Raw genomic sequence first — 22022 nt, 5'->3', positions numbered from 1 at the left:
GAGATGGCCAAAAAGGGGGCGGGTGCTAATATCATGTGACATCGGCCACCTGCCCCAAGCAGCCACCGATTTGCATGAGTTCCCAGGGAAACGCCCAGCAATTTCATGTGGATGTCCATAAAATGCTGGGGGTTCCCCGGATGCAGGCCCCTGCCCTCCCCCTACCCATGCGAATGCCTTGGTGCGTGTGATACTCGCCAGAGGCGTTCGCACATATTTGCGCATGCGCAGACCCCCACTGTCGGAAAATAGGCCGAATTCGGCACCGTCCGATGGGTTCGGAATTAGGCCCGGGAAAGCGCAATGTATATAGTAAAAAGTGCAGAAAGACACCAAGATGTAAATATTCTGATGTAAGTAAAGTTTTTAGACTTGAACGATGTTGCAAATAGCAACCAATCACATTCCAGCTATTATCCTCTAGAAGGTGCTAAATTAATGCCAAGTACACTCTGATTGGTTGCTATTGGCAACATCTCTCACTTCTAAAAACTCACACTTTAGTAAATTTACCATAGAAACCAAAGGCAAATAGCAATCAATGTGAAAGAAACAGTCTGTGATGCACGTCATTTCACATTAGTAACATATTTTGGATTAATATAAATTCAGTTATTAAACAGTTTTAACAATGTCTTTATTTTTTCAGCAAAAAAAAAAAATGCTTATAGTAATCCCATCACAGTTTCTAAGTAGCAGCTGCCATTTGTCATTTCAATGAAATACCTGATAAAGACTGAATTACAGACTTTACGCTACTGGAGTGATGTAACGAGTAGGTTATACAGGGACACAGTAGCTTATATTGTTATGAATATAGACACAGGTCACAAATAAATACCCAGTCACCCCCCTGACAGACCAAGGCTGCTGCCTGAGATTGGAACCTCACCAATAGGACTCTTCATAGGTCTGAATGTTTTAAGTTATGCGGTGCGTGTGCAGGGCTGCCGCTAAGAATTTTGGGGCCCAGTACTGATTTCTAGTCTGCCCCCCCCCCCCCTCTCACTTCAGGGGCGGATTTAGGGGTGAGGGCGCCTGTAGGCACAAAAATAATGTCCGCCCTCCTGCCCTCATTTGATGATTTGCTATGTAGGACAACTTACAGTGGCAGTATCTGCATGTCCCATCTACTGTATTTACACTCTATTCAAGATGGAACCTGGTGCATTACAGTGGATATTTTGCAGTTACTGGTACATTTCAGGCTGACAGTACTATCACATGCATCCAAGTGCCGCCCCCAAACATGTGCCGCCCCTAGGCACGTGCCTCACGTGCCTAATGGGAAATTCGGCACTGCCTCACTTACCACTCGGCTCCCCCCTCACTTACCACCCCTGGCTCGGGGTCCCAACCCCCTGCCTCCAGCTCAGTGAGCTGTGGCTGAACGAAGCCCTGCTCCCAGGGTTCAGGCTTCTTTGCCTCCGGACACTGGCAGCCACTGCAGAACTTGCATACTGTTAGCCAATCAGAGCGGCTGTCATCGGTATGCGAGCTCTGATTGGCTTCCAGCGTCTGAAGGTGAAGAAGCCTCCGGGACTCTGCAGGTCTTTGTTCAGCGCGCAAGCAGCATAGCGCAGGCAGTGGCAGGGGGTGCGGTGGGCAAAATGAGTTCCCAGGGCCCTTCCCTCTCAGAGAGGCTGAGCCTGGGACAGCTGTACCCAAAGTACCCCCCTATTGTCGGGCCTGTGTGTGTGTGTGTGTGTGTGCTTGATGTTCCCTCAGGAGGAAGATGAATATCTGTAAATAAATTTGGAGTGTGTTTCTTATACTGCACACATGTGTTTTATATAGTTTGGGAAATATAATTATATCTATGGGGGTTATACAGCATGGATTGCTAATTACAGAATTCAGAATTTGAGTGGTTATCGAATAACTGCGCAAGCGTACCGTTCGCATTGCACCTGTACAAGGGGAATTAGCAACTAAAAATATCAAAGGATCACAATGTACAATGTAGCCACAGTTTGACTGACAGGAAGTCGGTGATTGGGGACCAAAACATGTCGTTTTCTGGGTGTGGTTGGAAAAATGCAGGCATGCCAAGTTTTTGAGGAGGGTCTGTGACATCAGCAATGACCACTTCCTCCCTGTCTCAGTAGCAGATTAGTGGATTCACGAGTGGATGGCAGTGAGCGAAGCATTTGCAATTTATTCACAAATTTGCACAGGATCTTTTCTCTTTCAGACTTTCTGCTCGCAGTCCTCTGCAAATTCTATGACTAGCCTTCCATGCTGAATTAGACCCGATACACGCGCACACAGATGGAGAACACACATAGACAAGAGATGGGCATAAAAAGCATATTCTCATCTATATATTCAGTCAGACGCAGGTCAAGACCACTCCATCTCACACACAGAAGCATTTATGTTAGACATACAGGGCCAGATGCACTAAGCTTCAAAATTGATAAAATGGATTGGAAATGGAGTGATAAACAACCAACCAATCAGCTCCTATCTGACTGTGTTTGAAAAATGTCAGGCAAGAGCTGATTGGTTGGTTGTTTATCAATCTCTCCATTTTATCACTTTTGAAGCTTAGTGCATCTGGCTCCAAGTGTGTATACTTCTGCTCCATGGTAGTGTACCAATGTTGGTAGTAGATGATAATGCCACATTACCCTATTTGTACACAATGTCATAATATCATGCTGCCCTTGTTTGCATCGCTCCTGGCTTCCAAAGGAATGGAGGGGGGCGGTGGGCGCATCATTATAGTGAATGCATAGAGATAGTGTACGCTTAGCATCTCTCCTATTATGCCAAGTGTTGTTTGCGGCATCGCACAACAACATAAAAGGACACATCTGCTGGGTGCATAAAATCTGTCTGAAACAGGTATTCCACCTCCATCCACATGCCGGCATTGAGCTAGGTGTCCACAACCCTCCAATAACACTCCTACAAGATGGAATTGAGCTGTGTGTTCACAAGGACCGCATCCAATTACATTCCTCCCAACACTGTCAGGAAGCGAGTCAGGATTCCGATGCTCCCCCCCACACACACACACACTGCTGCCCATAGGTGGGACAGTCCAATAAACGGAAACTGTTTTGCCAAATTTGGGGCCATTGGAAAGTATGCAGTTACTGCCCAAAATTCTACTAATGAATCAAAGACAACTACATACTGTACTGCCACCGATAGTAATTGCTGTGTAGTCATGCACACAGGGCCTTTTGAGAGGGCCCCAGTACTGGGAACAGGGTTGTGCCCAAATCTTGAATACCCCCTCACAGCTCACTGATATCGATTGCCTGCCTGCCATTGTACCACCGCTCCAGGCATAGCGGGACACAAGTGACTGACACACAAATAATATATACATCTACACATTTTTCATGTGCCTGCACAGTAAGAAGATGCAGGTCTTATGCAAACGGGATACAGTCATTAGGCCTACACCAACTAGGTCGACAAGCATTGGGTCGACTAGACACCACTAGGTCGACAGGCAGCAAGGTCGACATGGGTTTAGGTTGACATGGGTCAATGTCAACATGGATCTAGGTCGACAGGTCATTAAGTTGAAACAAGCTTTAGGGCAACATGGGCTAGGTCGACAGTCAAAGGGTCAACATGGGGTTTTTCACAGTTTTTTGAGCCGACATGTGCCGACAGGCGGTATTTTATGCCCTACCATCCACTATGGCGTGGTGGGAGAATAAAATAGTGTGCCCGAAGCATTGCGAGCGTAGCGAGCGATGCGAGGGGATGCGGTGCTCTTAAAACTGTGTCCATGTCGACTGTGTCGACATTTGGGTAAAAACTGTGAAAAACCCCATGTCGACCTTTTGACTGTCGACCTTGCCCATGTCGACCTAATGCTTGTGTTGACCTAATGTCCTGTCGACCTTGACCCATGTCGATCTAGACCCATGTTGACCTTGCTGCCTGCCAACCTAGTGGTGTCGACCTAGTTGGTGTAGACCTAACAACCCACACCCATGCAAACGTAAAGACATACAGTATGTCCAAAAAATCTTATAAAATCCATTCTTGACTATGTTTTACCATTGTCATTGCAAGTTATCAGAGCATACATGCATTGTTATTTATGAAAGTGTCATATTAGTAAATACGTAACCAATTTAATTTCCTTATCCAGTTTGTTAATCAATCCCTTACCTCTAACATGGCATGCTAATGGTTACATACTGATATTAGGAAAACATTTCTTCATATCTATTGATTATAAATAGGTTTATTAATATTTTTATCTAGCAATATATCATATAACATAGTTACACTGAAAAGCATACAGTACATGTTATAAATTCTCAGGTGATACAAATGTCAAATACCCAGAACGTCTTATTTTAAGGTCTGCGTGGGCACATTGTTACTATAGCTAAGCACTGGGAAATGTACAGTTCAAGGAGTGAAATGCCATTCAGAGGTGCATTTACAATCCCCACTGTAACATTACCCACCCACGTCACTCTGATACAATTATGAGTGATGTACTAATGTAATTGTGCCAGATTTACATGATTAGAGTTCCGGTAAATGTACAAAGAGGCTGATTTCTTACAGTAGCCAGAGCAGTGTGTGGGAGATTCCCCTATGGATATGAGCAGTAGTGCAGACCAGCTGTATAATTCACATTCACACCAGGCCTACAGCTTGCACACCTGATGTGGCGCACCATTTTGTTATTAGTATTATTATCATTATTACTTATTTGCCTGCCATAAACATAAATGTATAGATACATATTTTCTGGGGGCTAGTTTAATGTTATGAGCACATCTATCTGCAAGATGTACTGTACAGTAAACTTTGCACAGAGCAAAACAGGTAGAATACAGAATCTGATTTTGCCTTATGAGAGGGCTTCTGCATAATCCATTTCTGAATGCAGTGTAAAAGTGAATGTGTGCAGTGCACAAAGAGAATTTGACCTGCTTGAGATACAATATTTGTGATTTCACCACTCATGGTTTCCTTGACTGCAGATTCTGTACCCAGGCAATATAGGCACGTAAGTCAACCCTGAGATGTTTAACCCTTTGAGTGCCAATGTTGCTGTGAGAGATGTGCAAAATATCTGCTAAAAAATGCCAGTCTCCCTCACAGCGAGGTGGAGTTAATTCCACACATAAAGGGATCTTTGGGGCATGGCTACATAGATCAAATACATTCGGCGGTGTACCGTACTCACATAGTAAGAAGGTGGTCTCCTCATACCAAGGTTTCTTTTTCCAGACAAATCCCTGTATTTAACAATAAACACCCAGTGGTGATGAGACTGTAGAAAGGAGGGCGTACTCAACTTTCAAATTTACAATATGTATGACTCCTATAAGGGTTTCTTTGTGGGTCTCCAGATCCTAGTGTTCAGCTAACTTCACCTACTGTAGCATTGATTGTAGTATGCTGTGAGCTTTTATTAGTATTATTAAGAATTTATTTATTCAATAGTGTGGCCATGATGATGTCATTACTTTGAATTGCAGATGTGCTTATGCATCCAAATCTGAATGAGTCTCATAATGTGTGTTACGACAACAGTTTGAATGACTATGTGCCCTTTGGTTTCTAGGGCACTACTACAGAGACAGATGTAAACAAAAGAAGACTAAGTTCATACAAAATCTCCATGGATTTGCTGGATGATCCAACTGTGAGACAAAGAGCTTTAAGCATTGCTACTATCCTTACAAATACAATGGAAGGTAGGAAGCTTATAAAGTGACAACCCCCAGGGGAAAAAAAACTAGTTTCCTAGTGCAATCCATACTTACCTACTCTCCTGGAAGATGCAGGGGACTCGCACTTTCTGGGATGTTCCCTGCACCCCTGGAAGAGTGGCCAGATCTCCCATTTTCTGCCCTCTTTATAGTGGATAAATATGGTGATAGCAATGGGAATCATGGCTTAATTTGAGGGGTGGGGCACACAGATGTAAAATGGCATGTTTTTATCTCTGCCCTTTCTCTGAGGACCTGCAAATTGTACCATTTGCCACCATGGGGGTTGTGCCCAATGACGTTCGGCCCTTTCCCTTGAAGTTTCCTGTAGCGTCTCCTAAAAAAATGTCAAGTATGATATAAATCTCTGAATAATAGATTGTTGTAGTTGGATTAGCCACAGTTTTAAGTAACAGAGCCATCACCAAGTCATCTCAAGTCTGATGAAGTGGGAAGGAGATACATACGGATGACTGGCGATCAGAATACCAATGCTGACATCCCGATAGAGGGAATCCCAACAGGGGTCAGGTAAGTATACTTATCCTTTCCCCTGCCTCTTTTTACCCTCCCTTGCTGCAGCATAAACTAAATCCCTCTCACGTGCAGCCTAACCCTACCACATCTTTCTAAAGGGCCCCTTACAATTGTGAGATTTTGGAAAAATGGGGTCTTGCAGTAGAATGCAAAAAAAGACTGATTTAGTCTTACCTGGGGCACTGCAAGTGCCCCAGGTAAGACTAAATCAGTCTTTTTTTGCATTCTACTGCAAGACCCCATTTTTCCAGTTGAGTTCTCTGAAACTTGTTCTGGGAGCACCACCAACAGGTCATTTCACAGATTACGTTTGATGGTTTACTTTATTGGATATTGATATCAGATTATGTGCGGATTAAAAAAAAAACAATTGTGAGATTTTGTCAGATTTGACCCAATTCAGATGGATTGGGCCAATTTATCTGACAAAATCTGATGTGCCTGATGTGTAGGACCCAATGCATAATCCCGTGCCATTGGGTATAACCAAGAGATTGATCCTCCGGCACATAATGTAGGATAAATCTCAAGTCAGTCAGGTCCAACTTGTTGGACAACAAGTTGGACAAGTGTAAGGGGGCCTTTAAAGTCACATCAAGCTAAAATATGAGCTGTATTTGCTGCATGGTGAAGTCCAGGCATTGCATTTCCAACTGTGTAAATTTGAGATTATATTAACCTTTCTGGTGATGTAATGGCTGAAGGGAATCTGTTAAGCGTTACTGAAGAATGGGTGTTTCCACATTAGCAGCATGTGTCTCCCATAGATCCCTTGTTAAATTGCTGTGAAAATTCAGGACTCCTTGTGTAGATCCCACTTGTAAGCTGGTGAATTAGGAACAATAGCAAAACGTCTCACATGTAAAGTCCATTGGTGGAGATAAAGTGAGTCACACCGATTTAGGTCAGCCAATGGAAGGTATATCAACAGGTTGGAATTGTGGATTAAAGGTCTCAACGCGTTTCCCCAGATGTTATATTTGTTAATATTATTATTGTTTTTTTCTATATATTAAATCAAATATACAATTTAAACCGTCTTGTAATATATCAGCCAGCGCTGGCATATTCTTTTTTTCTTGTTTCTATATACTATAGAGGGGAGTGACTACCCCGTCCCCACAATTTCTCTTTTTTCTTCACATCTTTCTAAGTGCCTAACCTAACCCCCTTTCCCCATAGCCTATCCCTAACATTCCTCTCCCCTCAGCATAGCCCCCACTTGTGCCTAAACCTAAAAACCCCATCCCCGCTTCCCGCTCCTGTTCCACACATACTAAGTGATCAGAATGCCAGCTTTTTGGTATTCCAGCATCGGCATCCCATCCATTCGATGTTCTGCCAATGGTCTATTAACAGCATTGGGCATACAGGCGTCAGTATAGTGAACACCGGCATCCTGACTGCTGGGATGCTGACTGCATCCCTTGGCAACATCTACGGCTCTTGTTTACAGTTTATGCCAAGCATGTCCCTGTCCATGGCATTATATTTAAAGCAGCATTCATTTACAAAGAAAATCCAACCTGATTTTGCTGTGTAAATGATTACCTCTTTAAAACCACTGAGACCTATTTTTTTCTGATCCGACTGTACGTCTCAGCATGCATGCTCCAGGTGGGTTCGATGGAGGGGGGAGTCAGCTTCAACATGCACCGAGCATTAGTCGCCTACGAACTTCCGTGTGGTTTGTTTCGTGGTATTAGTGGACCCCTGTCCCTAGGCTCGGTTGAAGCTTAAAAATGCAACGTTCTATCCAACAGCGCTATGCCATTAAATTCTATGTGGGACTCGGAAAATCGGCTATGGAAACGTTATCCATGTTCCAGAAAGTGTTTCGGGAGTGAAAGCCTATCAAAAGCTGCTGTTTCATGACAATGCACCAAGCCACACCAGCTTCAACAACTACGGCATCGCAACGCTCCCTAGCCCCCCTACGGTCCTGATCTGGCCCTGACGGACTTTTTCCTGTTCCCCCGAGTGAAGACAGCCCTCAAAGGACACCGCCATGGGACCGTAGCAGAGTTCAAAGCGGCTTTGAAGAGCTGCTTGAGGGACATTTCGGAAAAGGACTTCCAGGGCGCCTTCCAAGCGTGGACAACTCATTGGCAGAAGTGTGTTGATGCACAAGGGTCTTATTTTGAAGAATTTTAATTTTTTTGTAGTGATATTTTCAATAAATATTTTTTTCCTGAATTTGGTCTCATTACATTTTATACAACCTCTGTATACCCCTTATGTTCAAGATTGTTTTGTTTCTTTTCAGAACTTGAAGAGTCAAGACAACAGAAGTGCCCTCCATGCTGGTATAAATTTGCTAAGTGCTTTCTGATCTGGGACTGCAGTGATCGCTGGCTGAGAATTAAAGACATTGTAAAACTGATTGTGATGGACCCATTTGTAGACCTGGCTATTACCATCTGCATTGTTCTAAACACTATTTTCATGGCCATGGAGCATGCCCACATGACTAAGGATTTCATTAATGTGCTTTCTGTCGGAAATCTGGTGGGTTCTCCAAACATTTCATTAACAAATAACTCATGTAGTAAAAAAAATACCTAAATAAATAATGAAATAAATAATGAAAGATAAACCACAATGTACTCATGTATATTAGCTTTTTATATTATTACCGATTTTCTTTTGTCTCTTACTTTGTTGGTATCTCTGCAATCCACACAGTTATCCGATGACACAGCAAAGGGCGGGTTGTTGATCGGCATTGCATGAGCATGCGGTGCATATTGACTCATTTCTAGCATGTATAATCAGTATGGCCTTTGGCAGCACACTCTTTGAGGCCTATTTTAAAAGGATTAAAAGTGGAACATAATCTTTTCTTTGCCATTTATCGCACCTAAAACCATCTAGTTGATTTTTGCAGTTTAAAATCAATTTGAAATAGTTTAAAGTGGAATTTTACATAGCCAAACTGTTTAACTTCACCCGTGGTTTTCAAAAGTGCAAAAATAACAGACGAAGTGACAATGAGCTGGCACTAACAGCTAAAATACACCAAAAAAATGAAATAAGGAAATATATTTACAGTATTAAAAAAATAACATTGGCAAAACTGAGTAATAATACATGTAAACAATAAACAAAAGGATTATTTTTTTCATGCTACATTTTGCAATTGTTGCATTGGCTTCCGTTATAGCTCTTCCCCGTTGGTAGTCAGTGGTGTAAATTCCCACCAGGCGCCCGGAGGCGAATAAGAAGATGGAGCCCCTCCCCCCTGTGGTTCTGGCTTGTACATGTGCGACTCACCAATGGCATATTTGGGAGAATAAAAATTACTTATTGCAGCTACAGTTATTGTGGCGATGAAGAGTCTTTATTTGAAAGTGCTGGCTGCAAACTATAATGAATAGCGCCTTGAGGGTTTTTTTTTAAATACAGCCTGAGGAGAGATAAAATTGTAATAGATAACGTACCAGCCAATCAGTTTCTGCATTACAGGCTACCATCTATGTTTGAAAATTGACAGTTAGGAGTGGAATAATTGGTAGAGTATTATCTCTCACAATCATATCTCACTCCAAGCTTTGATAACCCCCATAAAAGTTAAAACATCTTCTTCTCTCTTTTATTTAAGATACAGAATCAGAGCTGTATCTTACTATATAAAATATGTTATCTGTTATCTCACATTCTGAGACTCTTCAGCTCAATGGGGCTGCAAAGGGGGTTTGTCAGTCAGCAGTGACTATAGCACATCTCTATAAAATGAGTGGAGAGAGATCTGTACAGCAGATACCTTTCGTGGAGCCCCTTTGAAAGCTGGAGCCTAGCAGCCACTGTCTCCAATGTCTCTTGGAGATATGCCACTGTTGCTAGCAGTTTTCCCTATAAATGAATGACCACTGATTTTCATGATACTTCTATTTACTATGTAGAAAATGGGTAGAACATACGGTAGTCAAGAACATTTCTGTGGTATTTGAGAGAAAATGATAGAAAGTGGTTCCCAAGGCCAATGTTTACAGAATATCTTACAAGACACTTATATAAATTGGCAGAAAATCAGTAATATCTGTAAAATAAGCTATACGAATATGCCACTTTGATCTTTTTTGAATACCCTCCTAGAAGCATCCTTAAGTGCTGTATTGTAAAAATGTATATGCATGTTCACATGTTGTCTTAGCCATGTAAAAGCACTGACTCTTATTAATTCAATACTGTAAGCTGCCCTTTCTTTTCCATTTCTAGGTGTTTACTGGAATATTTACAGCAGAAATGGTTTTTAAGCTGATTGCATTGCATCCATACTATTATTTCCAGGAAGGCTGGAATATCTTTGATGGAATTATTGTGAGTCTTAGTTTAATGGAACTTGGGCTTTCAACAACTGGAGGATTCACTGTTCTTCGATCCTTTAGATTGGTAATTTAAGATGTATAATATCTTTGGTTTTGAATGTTTGTAGGTTTGAATTGTAGTAGCTTTGTTTTCTTTATATACAGTACTAGTAGTAAGCCCGTTTGAAGCAAAAGGTTCGAAAGCTAGTCTGCTACCTTCTGTTTGCATGTGAATAAGATATGTAGTTTCACTCTCTGCCAGCACTTGGCAGTGTTTCAGAGACTCATGGACACTAGACATATATATATATATTCTAGCACACAATGGCCCTCATTCTGGTGGACTCGCAAAGCTATACGGATGCTCACCGGCCATATGCACACAGATTTCCCCCCAAAGCATGCAAATGGATGTTTTGCATAAACATCCATTCGCAGCTTGGTCGCCGACCATCAAATGATTTCCTAAGCGCTGGTGAATGTTAAGGAAAGATACAGCTATTGCCCCTCATTGTGGTTGAACTGCTCCATTGCGAGTTTGCACAGGGGAGCGATGTACCCTGGTACCAAAACAGGGCGGGCAGCTGACATACGGGGACGTTAGCTGCCCGGTCCCTGCATCACCGGCGAATTAGCATGAGAACGTCCATGAAACACTGGGCGTTCCCATGGTCGTGACCTGTGCCGCCGCCCCACGACCCCCGTCCGCAAAAGGAAAGGGGAAAAGAGCAACGATACTCGTTACCTAGCACGGCGCCCATCGCGGTCATCGCGGGCATTGAATGCACTAAAAAATTGGGTGCGACGCGATGCCCACGATTTCCCATAGGGACCAATGTTAAATTTCTCAATTGACCCGATTTTTCTGTTCAATGCCTCAATTGACACGATTTTTCCATAGGAATCAATGTTAAATGGCCCACAGAGGCCAAATAGCCACCCTGAAGTGTGAAATGGCCCCCACAATTGTTAACGCCACCCCACGATCAACGTGAACCCGAAGCGTGGCGAGCGGCGGCGGTACGCGTCCTGCGACCTTTTCATACCCCCACTATCCACGTCGGCGTGGAGTTGAGAATAGAATAGTGTGGCGAGCGCAGCGAGCCACCGAGCCCGAAGCTTGGCGAGCGGACGAGGATACCTGGGAAGCCCGCGAAGGGACGCGTTTACCTGTGAAGGTATCCGCGTCCCCTCGCGGGGCTCGCTGCGCTCGCCATGCTTCGGGCTCGGTGGCTCGCTGCGCTCGCCACACTATTCTATTCTCAACTCCACGCCGACGTGGATAGTGGGGGTATGAAAAGGTTGTAGGACGCGTACCGCCGCCCCACGCGGGCTCGCTGCGCTCGCCACGCTTCGGGTTGACGTTGATCGTGGGGTGGCGTTAACAATTGTGGGGGCCATTTCACACTTCAGGGTGCCTATTTGGCCTCTGTGGGCCATTTAACATTGTTTCCTATGGAAAAATCGTGTCAATTGAGGCATTGAACACTAAAATCGGGTCAATTGAGAAATTTAACATTGATCCCTATGGGAAATCGCGGGCATCGCGTCGGTCGCACCCGATTTTTAGTGCATTCAATGCCCGCGATGCCCGTGATTTTTTTACCTGCGATGCCCACGATCAAAATCATGGGCGCCGTGCTAGGTAAAGAGTACCAGAGCAACTACTATTGTCTACAGTTCAAATAGTAAATCAACTTCGGTCTTAAAATTACTTTTTAAACACCGTTGGTTGCTCTTTTCCCCCTCTCCTTTTTATTTGACAGTGATGTATTCAATGTTTTTTGCGAGCTGTGGCAGTGAGTAATGCTGACTGCTTACTGTCACAGCTCGCACGGTCAGTATTCAACTGACCCCCTGCACACGCTATTTCCCCCTCACTAGGTTTTTGTAGTGACGGGGAAATGGCGTGTGCGGCCACTAAAACAGCGAGACTCTCGGCTAAATGCAGCGGGCTCCCTGCATTATCCGCGAGCCTCGCTGTTTGGGGGAATCCTCGCCGTCCTCTGACAGTGAGGATTCCCCCGGAACATAGAATATGGTGAGTGGCCGGCGCTGGGGATAAACAGCGAGGATTGCTTGTTTTCGGTGATCCCCGCCATTTAACCCCCTTGCCGGCCACATTGAATACGGCCCTTAGAGAGAGAGAGAGATGATAGATAGATAGATAGATAGTATATACAGTATAAACATTATACAGGATGAATCTGCCGTAGCATCTCTATGTACTAATGGAAGATGCAATGTTTCAGAGTATATAGATCTTTGTCCAATATCAACGTCAGATTTTTTATACTGCTTTTTGATATAAATGAGTGCCCCACATTTGTAAATGCAGGTGTTTTAGAGCAAACAATACAATATGATATATGAATATGGTCATCTTTAATTGCCCAGTGTAATGCATAACATCTTAAACTATTACAATCTATTTTTTTCAGCTACGTGTCTTCAAGTTGGCAAAATCATGGCCAACACTCAATATGTTGATCAAGATCATCGGTAATTCTGTGGGAGCTTTGGGAAACTTGACCTTGGTGTTGGCCATCATCGTCTTTATCTTTGCTGTGGTCGGCATGCAACTGTTTGGTAAAAGCTACAAAGAATGTGTCTGCAAAATTTCTGATGACTGTGAACTTCCCCGTTGGCACATGAATGATTTCTTCCATTCATTCTTGATTGTATTCCGAGTACTGTGTGGAGAATGGATTGAGACCATGTGGGACTGTATGGAGGTGGCCGGACAATCTATGTGCCTCTTGGTGTTCATGTTAGTCATGGTAATTGGAAATCTAGTGGTGCGTTTACTTTTTATTTATACCAAATATTTATTTAAAAGTCTCACTTTACCTGGAATTTTCATTCTCCCAGTCTTTAAGGCTAATTTATAGAAGCAAAAACTAAAATCACATGCCTATATCTGCACAAATGCCTCCTATTTTACTGGAAAATGCAACTTAGAAATAAGCTAGACATAAAATGACTGTTCTTACAATTGTTTGCATAAGCAAGGACTTAGGTGAGCATTCAATTAGCCCTAAAGAAACATCGGGACAATTGAGGAAACACCCCCCCCCACCCTCCCCCCCAAAAAACAGAAAACACACAGGTTCAGTGAAACCTCTCTGTGTTTTCACTAGAAACAGCCCATATTTCCCCCACATCGGGGCTGTTTTCTGGGATTTTGCTTTGTCTTCTGGAGGCAGGTGAAGCAAAATCTAAGATAAGCCGAAGCTTGTGCTGGTTTATCGGGGCTAATTGAATAGCCTACAAGTGGCACAATCATCGGGACTAATTGATAATTTATTATCGCATTTTATTGCAATTCATACTCCCATCATAATAATTTAATTTACAATTTATTTTCATACATGGGTGTTCCTTAAATTATGTGATTACATTTATAGAGATGCTAAAACTCAAAAAGATAGAGTCCACGGCTTTTGCATCATTCTGTAAGCTTAGCGCCTGGTATCTATGATAATGTTGGCGGCATCTCTGCCACCGTCTGGCAACATCATCTTACTGTATTTGTCACCTCTAGTCTGAGTTTAACGACTGTGATATTTAACAGTAGCCAGTTTTAATGACAATATATCCTTCAGGAGAGCACAAGCTACATGTTCTGGTAATGTCGTGACACACGTCTACTGTAAATGTTAAGAAGGTTGTAACTCTACCTTTCACAACATTCCCACTATTTGCTTTACTATAGATATATTCCTGACACCATCCTGTTATTTAAATGTGGTTTAACTGCAACTAATGTAAAGTGGTCTAATACGCTTACAGTGCTAATGTGTGAATAGGGCTCTGGTTGGCCCGATAACCTAGGATTGTGCACCACCCAGTTTCCAAGAGAAATGCCGGCTGCTTTGCTTATAGTTACTGTGCATTTGCTTCAGATTCTTTATTCTATATGTACATCAGTAGCCCGTAATCGCTGTGCTGCAGTATTTATACATGTTATGGCATCGCTAACACAGGGTAAGAGAGTTATTTGTAACACTGTGCCATCACAATGGGCAGATAATAGATAATACCAAAGTTCAATTATTGCAATATCCTATAAATACTTAGGGGGTTATTCAGACCTGATCGCCTGGCTGTGAATTCGCAGGTTGGGCGATAAATGATAGACTGTGCATGCGTAAGGCTGGTGGTACGCATGCGCCGGACCATAGTCCTACAACTTTTTTATCGCTGGCCGTATGCAAATTGATTGACAGGAAGTCTGTGTTTGGGAATGGTAACCAGGTGTTTACCGGGAGTGTCAGGGCAAATGCAGGCATGTCCAAGTGTTTGAAGGGAAGTTGTGTCAGCTCTAGCCCCGATAAGCCTATTTCTATCATAGCCGAAGAGTCCTGGAGTACACACAGGGCGGGATGTATTAAAATACATCGCCGCCCTTCGCGCCCCCCCCCCCCCCCCCGCCGCGATGCCGCCGCATATGTACTAACATATGCGGCTGGCATCGTGATGCGGTGACGGAGGCCCCCCGCGATACCTGTACTGTGGTCTGCGGGGGGTCTCCGTCACCTCCCAGCCGGCTTCTGCTGCTTTCACGCCGGGGACAGCTAAGCAAGCTGTCCCCGGCGCTTCCTCCTCCCCCCTGCAGCCGGAAGGACGTCCGGCTGCGTTGCTAGGGGGAGGAAGGGCTTACCTTCCGGGGTCCAGGAGGACCTGCAAGAAGGTAAGCCCAAGGGAGGGGGGAAAGGGGGGGTCGGCGAGGCGGCAGGGTTGCGGCGGGCGGCGAAAAGAAGCCCATAGGCTTCTATAGGGTATCGCCACCCAAAGGTGGCGATACCCTGCCCTGCGATATCGCTGCGAACGGGTTTTAGTACATAGGAAAATGCGGTAAAACAGGGGTTTTACCGCATTTTCCCTTTAGTACATCTCGCCCACAGACTGCACAGACTGATAAAATCCTTCCATGGTGAGTTCTTGCGTATGAATTAGCTGCTGTGACAGGGACATTATAGTTCCACATTAAGTTCATGAGGAACAGCAGGATCTCAGGGTTTAGAGCAGCATCAGGACTGATTGGATCCAGTCCAGGTTTTTCTTAAGATCTGATGTGAATCAATTTTTGGCTTATTAACAACACCTGTGACTTGCTGTTAAATACTGGTGTATTGCCTTCTGTAAAACCTGCTAAGCTGTGATGTGAATTGCCAAGCTGTAATCACCTGCTGGAAAAAAGAAGACATTTTCTTATCCAGTGTATGTGATACTTTTTATACTACCAATCGCTGATTGGCGTAAATTTTCGCAAGCCATATTCTAGCTGGGTACATTGGTTCGCAGGATTTCAATTTGGCTGGGTGGCGTATACCTGATCGCAGGGCATGATAGCCGCCATGCAGACAGGTCTGAATAACCCCCTTACTTGTAACTTTGCTTACAAGACTTTCCTCTTTACTCAAGCATTTCCCTAATTCGTTTAAGTATGGTTTATGAAAATCTGTTACTGTTATTGCCTTGAGTCCTATTGCAGAAAGAGCGCTATATAAATAAGATTAATATTACTACTATATCATACTTTCCTAAGACTACACCAATGATATTGTATGATCGATTTTGTATGATGTATTTCATTTTAAATACTTGATTGCATTTTTTGTAGGTGCTTAATTTGTTCTTGGCCTTGCTCTTGAGCTCCTTTAGCTCTGACAATCTCTCTGCGACTGATGAGGACAGTGAAATGAACAACCTTCAGATTGCAGTCGGCAGGATCCAGAGGGGAGGGTCTTACATTAAGAAATGCTTGCACAATTTTTTCCAAAAATTGTTTCTGGGAACTAAAAACGATGTGGATGAAAGAAAACAGCTGGAAGAGCTGAAAATGACGCGCAATAATGGTGTCTTTAGCAATGTTGTGGTGGAAAGCATCAAGGAACATGGTTATCCTCAAGATTTAAGTGGGACAACAAGTGGGATAGGCAGCAGTGTGGAGAAATATGGAGGTGATGAGAGAGACTATATGGCTGTTGGCAACAAGCAGTGCCTCACCGTAGCTGTGCCTATTGCTGCTGGAGAGTCAGACTTTGAGAACCCAAATACTGAAGACGTCAGCAGTGAGTCAGACCCAGATGAGGGTAAAGAGGTAAGTTATCCAGAAACAATCTGTTTAATAGATGTCATTTTGTATTGTTTGGGCTATTAATTGTTATAGCCTTTACTTGTGCTTTATAAATGGTAAGTCAATCAAACTTAGCATATTGGTATTCTGTGTCTTATTTGTGTATGTGTCTGTGTGTGTGTGTGTGTGTGTGTGTGTGTATATATATATATATATATATATATATATATATATATATATATATATATATATATAGAAGAAGAAGAGATAGATGTGCGCTCTGTATGTTTCACCACTTTAGTACATTAGCAGTCATGCATTGGTACATAAAAAAAGTTTTTTATTATAAATTTCATCACAATAATAGAGTATCAGTAAAAAGGCTTATACAAAGTTTGGTTCACTTTTCAAATACAGATCACAGTATTGTTCAAATAAGTAGTGTCAGATCCAACTTCATGATGTGTGTAACTTCTTAGGATGCGAAAACCCTACGCGTTTCGTCCCTTTAGGACTTCATCAGGGGTAAAATAAGGATCTGAGTGGTGAAAAATATGAATATGCTATAAGTAATGTAATTTTACATCTATACAAGTGTATATTTTTAAGTCTCTTTAGAGAGGGTTATATTTGGCTGGAGGATGAAGATGAAAAGAAGATGAAGAAGTCTAAATGGCTAAGTGATAGACCCCAAAGGTTCATGGGGGGAAGATTTCTTGTGTTAAGGTCCTAAATGTTGAAGTGATGTGAAAGACCATTCTATGAAAGTTCAATAGTTGTATAGTCATAACAATCACCAAGAAAAAGGTATAGACCTTTTTCTTGGTGATTGTTATGACTATACAACTATTGAACTTTCATAGAATGGTCTTTCACATAACTTCAACATTTAGGACCTTAACACAAGAAATCTTCCCCCCATGAACCTTTGGGGTCTATCACTTAGCCATTTAGACTTCTACTGAAGTCTTTATCACTTTATTATGTCAACTTTAGGACATAAGTTCTTTTTTGAAACTTTATATAATCCTATGGACTCCTCACCCAGTTGGGACTCCTTTTGGAAATAACCCATACTTAACTGGATCAGGTTGTCTCTCTTCGGTCTCGTTCTCCCTTCACCACCTCATGGAATTCACCCCCCCTCTTTTTTTCATCTTCATCCTCCAGCCAAATATAACCCTCTCTAATGAGACTTAAAAATATACACTTGTATAGATGTAAAATTACATTACTTATAGCATATTCATATTTTTCACCACTCAGATCCTTATTTTACCCCTGATGAAGTCCTAAAGGGACGAAACGCGTAGGGTTTTCGCATCCTAATAAGTTACACACATCATGAAGTTGGATCTGACACTACTTATTTGAACAATACTGTGATCTGTATTTGAAAAGTGAACCAAACTTTGTATAAGCCTTTTTACTGATACTCTATTATTGTGATGAAATTTATAATAAAAAACTTTTTTTATGTACCAATGCATGACTGCTAATGTACTAAAGTGGTGAAACATACAGAGCGCACATCTATCTCTTCTTCTTCTATCTATCCCACCTGGTACCTATATTTAACAGCTAGGTACGGTAGAAGTGCTGCTCACTAACCAGCGCAGAAAAAGGACCACACTCCCCCCCATTTTCTCTCTATATATATATATATATATATATATATATATATATATATATATATATATATATCCACACAATAGTGTTATACAGTGCCCATAAATGTATATTTGGTAATTCCATTATTTCCCTTTCCTATATACACATAATCAATATAAACTTTTTATACATAAAACATTTATTAAAATACATATATATAATAAAACAAGTTTCCTTGGGAATAAATCTTGCAGCAGAAGTGATTTTTCTTTAGATTATGGATCACAAGTACTTGTTGTGATCCATAACCTAAATATTTTGTGTGACAATTGATGCGGAGAGCGCAGATTGATATCCATGTCAGCTACCTCACAACTGTCCCTTATTCTAGTTCACTCTTTCTGACAAAATCCTTCTTAGATGGACAAAACCATGTGCACTGCAGGGGGGCAGGTGTTACTTGTGCAGAGAGAATTAGATTTGGGTGGGGTTTTACTTCAAAGTGAGATCTATATTGCAGTGTAAAAATAAAGCAGCCAGTATTTACCCTGCACAGAAACAAAATGACTCACCCAAATCTAATTCTCTCTGCACATTTTAAATCTGCCCCCCCTGCAGTGCACATGGTTTTGTCCATCTAAGAAGGATTTTGTCAGAAAGAGTGAACTAGATTAAGGCCCTCAGTTCCTGCTGGAGCCTGCTGAAAAATAGCACTGGTAATAATGATACAAAAATACAACATGACAGGCATCATTTATGGGGTACATTGAGGCAGTGGGGCCAGGGATGGTGGTCTCTTGGCAGCTAGGTGTCATCTTGCAGTGCCAGGGTGCAGGTTGAAGCACCCCATCACAGCTGCTGAGGATGGCAAACTAGCATGCACACACAGTGACATACACAAACACACTGTACAGTACAAGTGTTTTCCCTGTCGGTACCCCAAATTATCATGCCCACAGCCACCACCTGTATAGTATTAGTACTGCTGTGCTTCTGACTGTCACAGACGTACAGGGCTCGGGCAGCATGCAGCAGCCTGGAGAGAGTGTAGAATGGAGCCCCAGGCATACGAGACAAGCTCCGAACACATCCATCTCTGCCTGCTCTGCTTGTCATTCCCCTTCTCTGGCTACTGCTGCTGCCCGAGTCCTGTTAGGTGGGTGTTGTGAGGAACTTTCCTCAGGCCCCCCCTCTCTTTAGAGTGGTAAAGCCTGGGACAAGTGTCCCCATAGCACCCTCTGATGGCGGCCCTGAATGAAACATTGACACGGTTATCGTGTGTGCTGTCTTTCTTAATCGTGCATATATTGTTTTTGTGTGCATTTTTTTGTAATTTTGCTACATTTTCAAACACAAAAGTTATTGTTTCAGATATATTAGTATCATGTTTTATTGAAGCAATGAATGTCTCTTTCACGAGTAAATGGTTACAAATATAGGTGGACAGTAAGAGCAATTCTACATTTAGGCCCTTATTCTGATCGGTGCGGCCGGAGCCGATTATGCGGCCAGGACCGTGCGTGCGAAACCCCGCCTTCCATACGGATCGCCAACTCCGTCCGTATGCGGTAAGAAGCTGTCCGAACGGACCGCACGTGTATTTTTCACGGAATACGCCTCCTCCATCTAAGGGAACCTCCCCCATCATTCGATGGTCGCAGACCATCGAATGCAGGACCGAGTGCTCCACCAGCACCCGCAACCTCAGACCACACGGACATTTTTCCGTGCAAAAGCAGGGATCTGGGCGGGCAGCTGACATCCGGCGATGTCATATATCCGCCCCCTACACGTGCGTCACGGCCGCATTACCATACGTACGCCCAGCGTTATCATGGGAATGCCCATGAAACGCGGGGCGTATGCATATGGTAATGAGCCCAAATAGCCCTTCACGCCCCTCTCCACCCCCTGTTCGGAGTGTTCACATATCATGCGGGATTTGGCCGTACGCCCCGCTCGCACATGCGCAAAGACGCCTCTGCACATGCGCAGACACAAAACATCGGCGGGCCGAACGCACGCGGATATATCCGCACCGATCAGAATAAGGGCCTTAGTGACTAGTAACATAATTGTCATTCTTATTACGAAAAATAGTAAAAAAGGGTCTAAGAATGTGTACACACTGTGCGATTGGCAGCAGCAGATATCGATTTCAATATCAGCGGCTGCCGAGACGAGGCGTGGTGCTGGCATCAGCTGGCATAGAGGGACGGAGGGCAGTGGGGCGGGGGCATGCTGAATTAAGCAGCATGGCCCTCGTTCCCATATAGTAGAAATAGACTGTTCTGCACAGTTCAATTCCGACACTGCAGGGCTGCGAATTGGGATTGGATGCAATTTTACCTAGCTATCAATTTTGACGATATGCTGTAGTAAAAATCGACAGCCGAAATCGCACCGAGTGTGCACAACTTAACTGTGTTGTATGCGTGGCATAAAGCAAGCACATATACTACAGGTACCAGCCTTCTGTACACTCACTTTTTTTATAATTGCATCTTTAAATGAAAAATGTATGAAAAGTTACCACACTATATATAACCTGAATATTATAATCATATTTTTTGTCCTTGTTCTTTTAACTTAATTCACACAGCTATACATTGCAAAAAGAAGATCTATTTTGTTGACTTTTATTGCCTCCCCTTCTTACTTCTCACAGGGGTAATGTCAAGTTGAAGGATTCAAGATTACAGCTCTGATGTTTGTTTTAACAACGTGCCCACTCACGTAATATATTTGGTTATGTTCCTGATGACTATCAGTCAGTCTGCATGCAGATCAGCTGTGGGCCTTACCATTCATTTGCAACACAATACAGACTATGCACAGCTGTCCCAGTTGCTGAACTGTTTAACTTTACCATAGCATGGTCATGCAAGACTGGCAAACCAACCCTGTTTTGTGACGCATCCAAAGTCTTGTCTGATCACATCACAGGTTTGGCAGTTGCCACTCTCCATGGTGCTGAAATGACTAGAGCAGCATGTTGCTTTAACCAATCATATTGCCCATCAACAACCAGGTTGATGTTGCTGTCTACAGGCCGCATGTAGTAAGAGGTCTCTGGTGGAACAATATTTTAATAATGTGCATGAAATACTGTGGGAAGACTAATTTTTAATTGAATAAAGAATGCAAGAAATGCAAGGTGAAAATGCAAAGGGAACATGCATCATTTTTCCAAACAATCAACATGAAATAAATATATATACTGTAATCTTGTTGTACACTATAATAAAAAAAAAATTGGAACAAAAATGCATGAAAATATACTTAGAAATATCAATGGCAAAGCTCAATATTTCGTTTTTTTTTTTTAATAGCATTTGAAAAATAATGACTGAACCCTTCTTGCATTTAATCAAGATCTCCTTAATTTAAACATACTTACTTTGTTGGCTTGTATTTAATTGAGGTTCTGATGACATTTATTTGTTTGTGAATTTTGCACCTACCCTTTTCCAGAACACGTATTATCCTAAAAAAAAAAAAATGTCATCTATAGGAGCCCAACTCTTTAGGGTGATATTTATTAGAGACCCATGTTGCTAGCCAAGCCCATAAATCAGTGAAGGAACCAAGACATCTCAATTTATTTTACAACAGATGTTTGATTGCTTGCTGAAGACAGTCTTGGGATAATAACAATGTTTTCAGTTCGCAGGTGAAAATGTGAATATACATACAAAATTTAATTTTTTAATATTCACTGCTATTTTTTAATAATACAAATATTTTGTGATTATTTTATTTTTAACATATAAAGTC

The 22022-nt window shown here is 42.5% G+C and overlaps 1 protein-coding gene across 1 annotated transcript in view; it reads left to right on the top strand.

Moving 5' to 3' along the window:
• The window catches only part of LOC146020647 (sodium channel protein type 2 subunit alpha-like), a 134622-nt gene that overhangs the window by 86179 nt on the left and 26421 nt on the right, over positions 1-22022 (top strand). Inside the window, 5 exon segments of the mRNA XM_083153911.1 lie at positions 5561-5693; positions 8512-8753; positions 10464-10637; positions 12994-13350; positions 16179-16658. Of these exon segments, the coding sequence (XP_083010037.1) occupies positions 5561-5693; positions 8512-8753; positions 10464-10637; positions 12994-13350; positions 16179-16658 (1386 nt within the window).

Source organism: Crinia signifera, chromosome 7, assembly GCF_055691185.1.
Source record: "Crinia signifera chromosome 7, ASM5569118v1, whole genome shotgun sequence".
NCBI lineage: Eukaryota > Metazoa > Chordata > Amphibia > Anura > Myobatrachidae > Crinia > Crinia signifera.
The sequence above is the reverse complement of the archived record's forward strand: the minus strand, read 5'-3'. Positions and strand labels throughout refer to the sequence as shown.